This window comes from Paroedura picta, chromosome 6 (genome assembly GCF_049243985.1).
Source record: "Paroedura picta isolate Pp20150507F chromosome 6, Ppicta_v3.0, whole genome shotgun sequence".
In the NCBI taxonomy this organism is placed as follows: Eukaryota; Metazoa; Chordata; class Lepidosauria; order Squamata; family Gekkonidae; genus Paroedura; species Paroedura picta.
In genome coordinates, this window is record NC_135374.1 from 22,130,230 (window position 1) to 22,143,405 (window position 13,176).

Consider the following 13,176-nt stretch of genomic DNA (forward strand, 5'->3'; position numbering starts at 1 on the left):
TTCCTAAGTCATACTCATTTTCCTACACTTGCAATGGCTGTCAAGTACTGCAAAAACCGTGCTAGGGAAAGAGTGAAAACTAAACTTTTGCAAGAATGTGTAGACTCTCAACGCTGCATTAGAAACTTTAGGATTGCAGGGCTTTCAGAGAAATAATTATGGGAGGAGTCACAGTTTGTATTATCTGGGGACATCTAACAAACACGTCCACGTGGAATTAAATCTGATGAGACTCAGGCCTACATGAAATCTTAATACAGTTGTTGTGGCTTCCATACACGCTACTGGGGTGAAAATATGTGGGTACAACTGCTTTCTTAATAAAGCCATTTGAAATCTGAAGGCTGTATGTTTTAACATTCAGGTGTTCTTTTTAAAATAGTTATTTGTTTTCAAACAGAACATACTGAAAATGATCATTATGGGAGAAGAATAAGGTTTATGGCACTGTTGGTGTTAGCTGTCAGAACCATGTGTATTTTTGCCATTTTTTAATGCTCATCTTTTATTGTTGGTTCTGTTTCTTGTATATGCAGCTGATTACCTTAAACGTTTTAGGTGTGAACTATCACAGTAGAGGGTTAGTTTATAGTGGAGGACTCTGCTATGTCATTGCTATCTATGGCAAGGCCTTGAAGTGATATTGTGTCTTTCTCTCGCCAACGGAAGAATATCATCTTGGACTCTTCATGTCCAAATGGGTGAGTTGGGGGAACTAGGGGGGCTGGGCGTTAGAGCAGCAGTCACCTGATATCAGTCTTAGCAAGGATTTCAGGATGTAAGCATCATCGTATCGTACTTTACAGTAAAGACACTTTCTTGCAAATGGAGTTTTCTTATTGAAAGCAATTGGCTGAACTCTCACATTAGCCTGCAGAGTATAGAGGGCAGTGCCTTTATAAAAGGAATATTGCAGTGGGCATCAGGATTGGTGGGTGGAGGAAGCAGAGGCTGACCACTAGTAAATAAAAGTAATAAGAATTATGATCCAGCCATCTGAAATGTTCTCATATGAGTATTAAAACGTTACCATTTCGGTACAAATGTTTTAGGTGAGATTTCAGTTTAGAGTAAAGTAAAAAGTAACCAACTGTAAAAGATAATAATCCTAGAATTGCTGAAAACTGTTATTTCTTTATGCCTATCAATATAAATTAAGGATGGAAAAAATGTTTTTGAAACATATTTTGAAATACGTATACATCCCATGTGTATCCCATACTTCTACAGTATATCTTGAACATTAAGGCAAAACAGTGTTTGAAATACGATACAAATGAGCAGGAATGATTTTCAGTGTTCATGTCCATTTGTTATATTCTTTTGTGAATGGTTCTAGGTGTACCTATATGCACAAAATGAATCTTCCCCACCATCCCCCAAGCTCCACCCGAAAAACTGCGGGGATTTCCAACTCAGAGCTAGCAACCTTACCCTCGGGGACAGTGTGGTTGGCATTGTGGGAGTCTGCATTGGAAAGGAGAGACTGAACAAAAACTGATTGAGCAGAAATGCCTTTTCTGCACAGTGAAGGACTTTGGATCTAACCCATAATTTAATGATTATTTAGTGTGTGTGTGTGTTTTCTGCAGATGGTACGGGAACAGTATATAAGAACAACGCCGGGTACTAACCTGGAGAGACCAGAAACTCAGTACATCTACAATGTTGGCATTTATGGCTGGAGAAAGCGTTGCCTTTATCTGTTCGTCCTCCTCCTGATCATCATCCTAGTAGTGAATTTTGCTCTGATGATTTGGATTCTTAGAGTGATGTGGTTTTCTCCAGTAAGTGTCCTTTTCTCTTAATCATGTTCGTTTTGGTCATGCTGATAAATTGCTGATAAATTGGAAGTCCAATTGATGTCTCATGGACCGTTTATGCACTGGAGGTTTCATGCCGGGCTGCAGGCTGGAGTTTTAGTCGTGGCAGGTTGCCCCACCTCTTCCTGCACCCACATGGGGGAGCATTTGGCCCAGTGTGCCTCATCTGCCCCTGATTTGTGCTCCTGCATGGGTGCTGGGGCAGTAAAGTTCCCAGTGCGTAAACGGTCTTAAAGTGTACATACTGCTCCTCTTGCATTCTAGGCACCTTATAGTCAATCATGAAAGACATTAAAAAACTTAAGCAATCACAGTCTGAGCTCTGTTTGGAAAGATCCATATAAGGCCATGAACAAATGTCAAATGAAAACTACCATTTGCGGATTTCTGAATAAGGTGAGATGTCTAGAAGTAAAAACATAATGATCCCTGGCCAGATGACAAGAGGGATGTTTTCTTCAGAAAGCCATTATAAAAAGGCAGTAGTTTTGGTCATCTAAGAGTTTTGTAACCATTCCAGTAAGATATAGTGAAGACAAAGGATATGAGTCTGTTTTTATGATTACAGATTGGAATGGGACACCTACATGTTGGAAGTGAAGGCGTTCGCCTAGAGGGAGAGTCGGAATTTTTATATCCTTTGTATGCCAAAGAAGTTCACTCTAGAAAGGTAAGAGAGACAGTGATGTTGCACGCACACAGATAGGAACAAGCCCCACTGAATTCACTGGTACTTACTTCTGAAGGATTAGGCCATAAATCAGGAAAAACCAAAGGTCAACCAAGAAGTAATACTGTTTATGTGTCAATAAATGATCATGGGCAGATTTTGAATTGGATACTATAGAGTGAGTATAACTTTCCTGCCTCTCCCCTCCTATTGTGGCCCACTAATCTCCAAGAAATGCTGCTCTTGGGGAGGGAAGAATGATAAGAGGTGAACAGTAGGATGGGAACTGGTAGGATTTGGTCTGCATCCAACTCTATCATATGAGCCTCTTGTGGCGCAGAGTGGTAAGGCAGCAGACATGCAGTCTGAAGCTCTGCCCATGAGGCTGGGAGTTCAATCCCAGCAACCAGCTCAAGATGACTCAGCCTTCCATCCTTTTGAGGTCAGGGGGTAAATGGTAATGACTGGGGAAGGCACTGGCAAACCACTATGTATTGAGTCTGTCATGAAAATGCTAGAGGGCGTCATCCCAAGGGTCAGACATGACCTGGTGCTTGCACAGGGGATACCTTTACCTTTAACTCTATCATTCCCTTATGCTAAGTTGAATTCTCTGAGATCCTTCCGCTAAATCTTCCTTCAATAGAGAAAGACTTCCTCCATGGAGAGTGAATATTTCTGAGTGACAAAAGCTTTCTCTCTTAAGTTATATAGGCCAAATTCAGCAATGTATTTTATTGGAAACTGAATTCAAAACTTTTCAGCTGCTCTGAACTTGTAGTATATGAGTGTCTTCTTCATAGATCTGATGAAGTGAACACACAAAAGCCTCAATAGATTTGTTCATCTTTAACATGCAAAGCAAGATCTTTGTTTTTCATTTGTTGCTCCCCCCCCCCCGTTTAGCTGCAGCATATTAGCATGGTTCCTATGGCTACCTTGTAGAATTTCTCTCTCTCTCCTTTCCCCTCTCTTCATTCTAGCAAGAATTAATTGGCCCTGTTAGTAAATTAGCCCAATTTCATTCCACTCTGCTTCTTGTGAAGTGGGATGAAATAGTCAGAGACCAGAGCCAGAGCCAAGCATGATCCTGTGGTAAACCTTGCAGCGGGATCTGCTGGCAATGGAGAATCTGATAGCTAGAACTGACAAAATTACACTACAGCTAAGTAGTGGAGGTACATATGGGGTGGGGAATGAAAATGTCAACAGTGCAGTAGGAAGACAAGAACCTAGATGGCAAAGTGGATTGAGAATAGCACATTATACATGCTGATAGATTCCAGAATTCACAGCTAAGAAGTTCAGCAACACAGCCAAAAACATACCAGAGGCTCAGAAAAGCATCTAATATTCTTCTTAATTCTCCAGGATTCATCACTGATTTTACAATCTACTCATAATGTTACTCTAAATGCGCGCAATTCTGATGGGAACGTCACAGGCAGATTAAGTGTAGGTAGGTATAATCTGTTTCTTCCATTTGCCATTGAAAGCTTTGAACATGCAGAGTAACATTGTGTGACAACCTATCATTTTCTTGGGTAATTAGATTAAATCTATACAGATTATCAGCAAAGCACTGGGTATTTCTACCTTTACTCCTGGAAGGATCAAAAGATGAGGGGTTTGGGGTTTTTTTCGTTTGTTTTGTTTTGTTTTTTGCTTTTATCCTCCTGACTTTAGTCCTTTACAGTCTTTCCCAAGCGGTTTAATTCTTAGAGCTAACATGCTCACCAATGCCCAGTATAGACACCCATTTTCTTATGTTGTGATACATTATATAAATATTAAGCAGATGTGACAGACTGCTCTTTTAAAAGCTTAGAAAAGGTAAAAGACTTGACAGAGCCAAGGAGCCAAGAGACCTAGCATCAGCTGAGTAGGGAAAGACTTCTGAATTGGATGCTGAGGAGAGAGTCAGATTTCTGCCTCGACTGAGTTGATTTGGATTTCAGCCTTAGCTAAGAGCAGTTTAGCACAGACAGAGAACTGGGGGAGACTTTGCAAGGTATCTGTGGGAACGTCTTTCCCTCTATGTCGTTTCAAGAGAAAGGGTTTGGGTACTGGAAAGAAAGGGTGTACCAGCCTTCTGAAAACCAAAAGAGTCAGAGAATACTCAAAGTGTGCTGAAGTTTTTAGGGAAGACACTAGAACAAAAGCCTCTGAATAGCTTACTCTCATTGGCCTAAAATGTAAGAACTAAAGTGTGTGCATGTACTGATTTTACCTCAGAGTTACCTAATACTGAGTTACCTCAGAAATTTTACCCCTGATTTCCCCTGACCCTTCTCCTCTATGTTTAATAAAATATTTTGTTCATTTGGAATATAAAAATTTCTTGAATGCCATTTAAGTTGTATAAGTTAAGGAGGGCTCCTGTTCTTTCCCTCAGGTTTGTGGGCTAAGCAAACAGCCCAAATATTATACTGTATTAGGGCGGGACTGGGGAAGGCACTGGCAAACCACCCCGTATTGAGTCTGCCATGAAAACGCTAGAGGGCGTCACCCCAAGGGTCAGACATGACTCGGTGCTTGCACAGGGGATACCTTTACCTTTTAGGGCGGGACAGTCAGAATTCTTCAGGAGCGACAAAAACAGGCAACTAGGATGGCTCAATCCCAAAATGAAGGGAGAGGGAAAAACTTGCCTCTAGGACCCATTATGCACGGGGGTTTTAGCGCACATTCGGGGTGGAATGGCGGTGACTAAAATCACGGATAACGCACGGAGCCGGCTGCAACCGGCCGCAGCTTCGGTGCATGCCGCCGAAAAAGCCGCGTCAGTGAAACGCGGAAGAAAGCGCAGCTTCCGGGTGACCGGGGCGCAACCAGAAGCGGCGCCCGGATCGCCGCGTGCATAATCGGTTACTCTGGGTTTTGCCGCCGTCGCGCCCCGCCCCGTGCATAACCGGTGTGCATCGCGTCTTCCCCCTCCGCGTTTTCCATGTGACCCGAAATCGCCGTTTCGGCGGCCGTGCATAATGGGCCTTTGGGAAGAAGTAGATCGGGGGGGGGGGGGTCATAGGGGGTTATTAAGAAACCTGGAACATTACCATAGAAATAAGGGAATGTATATTTTCCATGTACAGAGTTCATCTGCACACATTCATTTTTGTGCATAGGATACAGAAGAGATCATTTCCAGACTATTTTTCTTTGCCAGTTGGTATCTACTTTTTCCACTAATTAAATCAAGACATTCAAAGTATGAGTAAATATGCATCTGAATTTAGAATATTATCATCGTGTTGACAGGGCACATTTCTAGATGAAAAAGACACAAATGATCAGCGTTTCCTTGTTATTTTCAATATGTTTTCTAGGTCCTGACATGGTAGAAGTCCATGGTCAGCAATTTGAGATCAACTCCATGAATTTGGATGGCAAGACTCTTTTTACGGTGGATGAAACTGAAGTTGCCATTGGTACAGATAAACTTCGAGTCACAGGTTTGCATGCAAGTTTATGGAACAGCACGAAACATTTTTTAGGAAGTAGTTAAGGCTTCTATCTCAAAGTAAAGTACCATTGCTTCTGCAGGCCTCAGGAAATTAGTATTGATTATATAATCAATTCAGAGCCTCTTGTGGTGCAGAGTGGTAAGGCAGCTGTCTGAAAACTTTGCCCATGAGGCTGGGAGTTCAATCCCAGCAGCCGGCTCAAGGTTGACTCAACCTTCCATCCTTCCGAGGTTGGTAAAATGAGTACCCAGCTTGCTGGGGGGTAAACGGTAATGACTGGGGAAGGCACTGGCAAACCACCCCGTATTGAGTCTGCCATGAAAACGCTAGAGGGCGTCACCCCAAGAGTCAGACATGACCCGGTGCTTGCACAGGGGATACCTTTACCTTTACCTTTATATAATCAATTCAGTGCTCATAAATTTGACATTTTCGGGGATATGTGCTGGTTCTTCTTTTGTTGTAATATAGTTAGTCATTAAGTGTCCTTAGAATTAAAATCTGTGTTGATGTATGTATGGAAGTACTTGTTTTAATGTGATGAAGTAGTCGGTAATAGCAGCATGACTATTAGTTGATTAAACTTCCATATAAAAACTTTTTAGCTCCTCAGACTTAATCTGCACCAGTGTATCTCCCGATGCTTTATGCCTTTGTATTGGTACAACTGTTAGACCAGGGGACATCTGGAGGGACATCTGTAGGGACATCTGTAGTCCATGGACATCTGGAGGGCCGCAGTTTGACTACCCCTGTGTTAGACCGTTTACGCACTGGGAACTTCACTGCCCCAGCTCCCATGCAGTAGCACAAATTGGGGGCGAATGAGGTACACCAGGCCAAATGCTCCCCTGTGTGGGTGCAAGAAGAGGTGGGGCAACCTCCCATGACTAAAACTCCAGCCTGCAGCCTGGCATGAAACCTCCAGTGCATAAACGGTCTTACTGTGTCCCATTCTAATAAGGCATAGAGCTTCTGTTAACCCAGCACATTCAAATTAACATAAGATCTGAATAGTATCCTTATATGTGACAATCCTAAGTGTAGATTTTTCATTGTGTTAATGTGGAAAACCATGACTGGCAGAAACTTCCCAACGTGATATATCAAATGTAAATGTAGCAGGAAAGCCATACAAAGACTGATCATACATCTACAACCTCTGCGTGGTTTTCATGTTAATTCTTGATGGAAGTGCCTTAGAAATAAGAAAGTGGTATCATACAAAGAAGATTTTAGTGGGTTTATATTACAGCATGCATCCTGACAGTGACTGGCCCTATACTTGTTAATATATTGCAGGGAAGTTAATGAACCTGGAGGGTTTTGTTTTTGTTTCTTTCATTTTAATCTGACTGTGGCTTCCATCCCATCCAGCATTTCTGCAGATGAAACAGCTTCCACCTGCAGCTTCCCCTAGATCAGCATTCCAGGGGACACTTTGAGCTGCACAGGAGGAAGCAAGAACATTGGGCTCCATGGGTAGAAATTGTTCGGTCCACGGAAATGCTTTGTTGGATCCAAGCCCTGAGTAAGAAACTGCTACTCTCCCTTGCTGTGATTAGAACAGTTGGTTATTGGAGGGAAAGGTTAGACAATCTGCTCGCTTTGACACCTTGTGACTAAGTATGAATATGTTTACTGTAATATTTTATTCCGACATTTCAGGGCCAGAAGGAGCTCTTTGTGAACATTCTGTGGAAACGCCACTCATCAATGGAGAAGATTTTAATAAAGAGCTTAGGTAAGAGTAGGTGCCAGGAGGAACTATGCCTGATATATCATGACAAACATCCAGTCAGTCACCCACATTAGCCACGTCCACCTAGAATAACCAAGTGACACACAGTGTCTGAGAGACAGAAAGGCAAACCAGGAAATCTCCACTTTAAATCTGACCTCTGCCATGGTCTCACCAGACAGCCTCTCAGCCTCAGCATCTCAATGCACCAGCAATACAGGGGAAAACTGTCCCACTCTACAGGATTGTTGTAAGGAGTACAACAAAATAATGCAAGCAAAACATTTTGAACATGCAAAAGCACTGTGTAAATTATATGAATTGTTTTTATTAGATTTCCAGACTAAGAGACTTGGGATCGATTCTCCATTCCATCCACGGAGGTTTATTGGGTGACCTTGGGCCACACATTCTCAGCCTAACTCACTTCACAGGGTGGTTGTGAGGATAAAATGGAGGAGAGGAGAAAAAAAGAAGCCTCTTTTGGTCTCTATTGGGAGAAAGGTGGGATATATATATATGAAGGACATGAATAAATATATAATGGTAGGAATTTAATTTGAAGTATTGTCATAGACTCATAGAATCATACAGTTGGAAGGGACCTCCAGGAGCATCTAGTCCAACCCACTGCACAATGCATGATCTCACAACTACCTGCCCACCCACTCACAAGCTGCCTAAGTTCATAAAATCAGCATTTCTGTCAGATGGCTGTCTAGCCTCTGCTTAAAAACTTCCAAAGAAAGAGAACTCACCTCCTCCCAAGAAAGCCTGTTTCACTGAGGAACTGCTCTGTCAACTGAATTCCAGCCTTGCTGGGAGGGTGGTATATAAATTTAACAACATCTTATAATAAGATAAGAGCCTCTTGTGGCACAGAGTGGTAAGGCAGCAGACATGCAGTCTGAAAGCTCTGCCCATGAGGCTGGGAGTTCAATCCCAGCAGCCGGCTCAAGGTTGACTCAGCCTTCCATCCTTCCGAGGTTGGTAAAATGAGTACCCAGCTTGCTGGGGGGTAAACGGTAATGACTGGGGAAGGCACTGGCAAATCACCCCGTATTGAGTCTGCCATGAAAACGCTGGAGGGCGTCACCCCAAGGGTCAGACATGACCCGGTGCTTGCACAGGGGATACCTTTACCTTTACCTTTATAATAAGATAGGTCAGGGAGAAGCTATGTTCCAGTAGAGATTTCTAATATTTCATCTTATTTCCTGCGCTTAATAGTACAGCACTAGAACTAATTAGCCTTTTTAAACCATCATGAGGTATTGTTTTTTACTGGAGTTATTATCAAGCTGGTCAAAGGAATATCTGAATGTCTGTGCAAGCATACAAGATAATTCAGAATTGTTTTAAGGTACTAGAAAGATTTGATTTGGGGCTACTGAAGATGAGAAGAAAATGTGGATTTTGTGCTGAAAATAGCAATATCATCTCTCCTACTGGTATATAGTATTCAGATCATATGTTGTGAATTTCCGTGCAGTCACGCTGCATCATTGACTGGAACAGATGGGGTAGGGTGTCATCATGTCAGACATCTCTATAATCAGAACAGGGGAAATTCTGTGGCTCCGTGCAATGCAAAAGGTCCTAGATTCAATCCTTGGCTTCCCCAACTAAAAAGCTCTACTAAAAAACGAAAAAGCTCCAACTAAAAAGCTATACGAATGAGCTATGCTTGAGTCACAATACTGACCTTGATAGACCAGTGATCTAATTCAGGTGTTCAGAACGTGGGGTTACCATCTCAGTGACAAACCCAATCATTAAATCTAGTTCTGCCTGCAGAGCATGGGAGCTCAATGGACAATTTGAGATTATAGGGTTTTCATCTGAATCGACAAATATACCTCTAACTGTTCAACTGCTCCTGCTTCAACGTTTTCTGCTAGAATCTAGAAACACTGAAAGGCTAGACGGTGACCAAAGCTTCATATTCCAGTATTCTCAGGGTTATTTGCGTCAAGGGTGAAGCAGCAGGTCATGCTTTTTTTTGTGCGTATCATGGCTGTCATAGTAGGGCTTGAGGGACTCATACAAAGGCCTTTTTTCTTGCCAGGTCTCCTGACTTTTAGACTAGTGTTGGTTTTCATGAAAAAGGGATTTATTAAGAGTTTATTGTGGAAATGTCTTAGGAGGCGGAGGATTTCACTCCCACTCTGCTCACTGTACTGGTCAATTTTTTTTAAATTAATTTACAATGCCCTCTTAAATGCATTTCAATTATTTCCATGGACCTAAAGGATGTAACTCTGCTTAGCATAAGTTAGGAGGGAATGAATGAGCTACTCTTGGCCATTTGGACTCCTTGCAGCCTTTATGTTCAACTAAAGGCAGCTCTGCTAATGCAGACCTGCTTCTGTTTAATGTGCATAGTTCATGCCAAGTGCATAGGGATGCCAGGCCTCTTCCTACAACCACCAGGAAATGAGGCCTCAGGAGGGCATCATCTGGCCTGGGAGTAACATCATTTCCGGATGACACTCAGCATCCCTCCAAACCCCCTAGGTTAGATGCCACCATGAAATCATCGGCAGCAGAAAGTGAACATGGCAGCAAGAGTGTCCTCCTGGAAATGGACACTCAGTATGCCTAAGTGCATCTATATGAAGCTGCCCTTCAAGAATATCTCAAATTGCTTACTTCCAGCCTGCAGAGGTGCCCTCAGCATAAAGGAGAACCTCTTTTCTGCTGTCGACAAATGGCATTTTCCATTTAAAGGCATATAATGAACTTTACAGACATACTTTGCATATGTATAGATTTTTCAAATCAATACATTTCAATCATAAGCAATAAACTGAGTAACAGTGAACTCCGTCTGGAGTGGTCTGGAATACAAACCAGTCCCTTGCACACACTCTGTCCTGTTGCTCTAGCCAGTTATGCTGCAGTGTGAGTCGTAGGGCTGGACGTGCAAACAGATTTCTCTGAATTCCAGCCAGAATCAGTACAAAATACAAGTGAGTGATGACCTTCAAATAGAAAATACCCAATTCTTTGTGTAATAGTCATATTTAACTGCAAACAGGCCATTTTTGAATCTGTGAAAAGAAAACCCTAGTTTTAGAAGGTACCACTTATTTGTTTGACTTATACCGCCCCTCACTTGGCATCTCGGGCATTTCCAAGTTTAGATTTAGTCTAGATAAAGGTAAAGGTAAAGGTAAAGGTATCCCCTATGCAAGCACCGAGTCATGTCTGACCCTTGGGGTGACACCCTCCAGCGTTTTCATGGCAGACTCAATATGGGGTGGCCTTGCCAGTACCTTCCCCAGTCATTACCATTTTACCCCCCAGCAAGCTGGGTACTCATTTTACCGACCTTGGAAGGATGGAAGGCTGAGTCAACCTTGAGCCGGCTGCTGGGATTGAACTCCTAGCCTCATGGACAGAGCTTCAAACAGCATGTCACTGCCTTACCACTCTGCGCCGCAAGAGGCTCTTTAGTCCAGATAGATATAAATAGATATGCTTTCTGTTGCATGGGCTTTCTGTTGCATTTTGAAAGAGCGCTAGGTTTACATTGCAGATTGAAAGATCCGTAGTCCTCTTCTGCCATCTTGTGGCACTACAGGTTTTCAAAATTTCCTTTCTTGGAGCAAACACTTGACTTATAAGGCTTGGGGAACTGATAATTTATCTGAGGAATTCTTTTGACAAACAGAATTAGCAATATTGCTAGGGCTTCTTCCCTCTTGTTCAGAGACACTTAGACTGCAAGAACATTTAGGTAACAGTCTAAGGGATGAGTTACCTGGAACTGGCAAACCCCCCCCCCCCCATTCAAAGCTCAAGGAGACATCATTGCCCTTTGCTGTCTGGCTATAATTCCAAATACTTACTTGGGAGTCAGGACTGTTCAAAACAGTAGCTCTGAACAACTCATATTTTCCCATAGGTGATAGGAAGTCATTCTGTGAATGTGTAAAAACCCTGTCATTGTGGGGAAAAATACTCAGTCCTTTTGTTCCATCGACAGACATGAGGCTGCCATATACTGAATCAGACTATTGAGTTGTCTACTCAGACTGACAGCAGCTGTCCATGGTCTCAGGCCAAGGTCTCTCACATGGCCTCCTAAATGGTCCTTTCAGCTGGAGATGCCGGGGATTGACCTGGGACCTTCCGCATGCAAAGCAGATGCTCTGACACTGGGGCACAAATCCTTTACAAGAGAAATGAGAAAAGAAGGTGGCAAACACCTCCAAGTCAAGCTCTGGAAATCAGCGTTATGGAACGAAGCCTTCCTTCTTATGAATAATTGTGCCTTTCAGTAACTGCTGGACCCCTTGGTCCCAGTAAAGGTGAATCTTCACAAACCTCTGGAGGATGTCAACCTCAGCCAAATAGACACAGCATGCAATCAGGGATGGAGGCCTCTTGGGAGTTTGTGTGGCTTTGTTCCACCTCATCTCTTTAGCAATCCAAAGAAAAACCTTCATATCCCCAAGGCAATATTACACCTGTAAGAATTATACATGACAGTAGCAAGGGAATGTTTTTAGAGGTGTTTTCTGACTTCTTCACTGTCTTGAAGAGCTGGGTTTTTATAACCCTCGTTTCACTACCCTAATGAAACCCAAAGCAGCTTACAAACACCCTTCCCTTCCTCTCCCCACACCCTGTGAGGTAGGTGGGGCTGAGACGGCCCTGACAAAACTGCTCTGTGAGAACAGCTCTAAGAGAACTGTGATTAGCCCAAGGTCACCCAGCTGGCTGCATGTGGTATTAGTGTGTTCTTGCAGTGAATTTTTCACTTTAAGGAGGTTAGTCTCCCTCACCTCTATAGTATGGAGGGAACAAACAGTTTCTGTTGAACAGAGCTGATGTCTAACAAAAACAGAATCCAATAGCACCTTTAAGACCAACGAAGATTTATTTAAGGTATGAACTTTCGAATATGTGCACTCTACCTCAGACTAAATGAACAACCATCATAACTGTAGATATATAGGGCAAAAGCAATTTTTTGCAAATTAGTAAACTGTTGATGCCTGTTTCCCTACTGGCTCTTTTGGCAGTCCCACCTACTAGGAAATGGTTTTGGCCATACCTTTCACTCCCAGGGGGTATATAAACCACTCAGAGAAAAACCTCCTGTCTTCAAGAACAGAAATTGATGAAGTCAGAATCTCTTTTACTGAGGTGTTACATTTTCGAATTACTTTCAGGTTAGAATCTCCAACTCGGTCTCTCAGCATGGACGCTCCACGAGGGATTCATATTAAAGCACAGGCTGGGAATATTGAGGGCCTGTCTAATCTAGATATCAAATTTCACAGTACTGCTGGCACGGTGAGAGTTAAAAACCCTTTATTTACTATTGGTATTTCTAGTGATTTAAAAAAAAAATGTATTACTACCCTGTTTCTTCGTTTTAACAAACATGAACTAATGTTTCTGATAGTAAGGTAGTTTGGAACTGGTCCCAAAGGCCTAATTGATTATTTGAAATTTCTCTGATTC

General features: G+C 42.5%; 1 protein-coding gene across 5 annotated transcripts in view; it reads left to right on the plus strand.

Moving 5' to 3' along the window:
• The window catches only part of SGCG (sarcoglycan gamma), a 28,910-nt gene that overhangs the window by 12,849 nt on the left and 2,885 nt on the right, over positions 1–13,176 (plus strand). For 4 of the 5 annotated variants that reach the window (XM_077341701.1, XM_077341700.1, XM_077341702.1 and 1 more), the window contains 6 exons: positions 1,593–1,787; positions 2,392–2,493; positions 3,865–3,952; positions 5,820–5,945; positions 7,626–7,701; positions 12,882–13,005. In XM_077341701.1, coding sequence (XP_077197816.1) covers positions 1,593–1,787; positions 2,392–2,493; positions 3,865–3,952; positions 5,820–5,945; positions 7,626–7,701; positions 12,882–13,005 — 711 coding nt within the window. Of the gene's footprint in view, positions 1–560; positions 702–1,592; positions 1,788–2,391; positions 2,494–3,864; positions 3,953–5,819; positions 5,946–7,625; positions 7,702–12,881; positions 13,006–13,176 lie in introns of those variants that run through there. The other variant, XM_077341697.1, reaches the window with a different exon arrangement.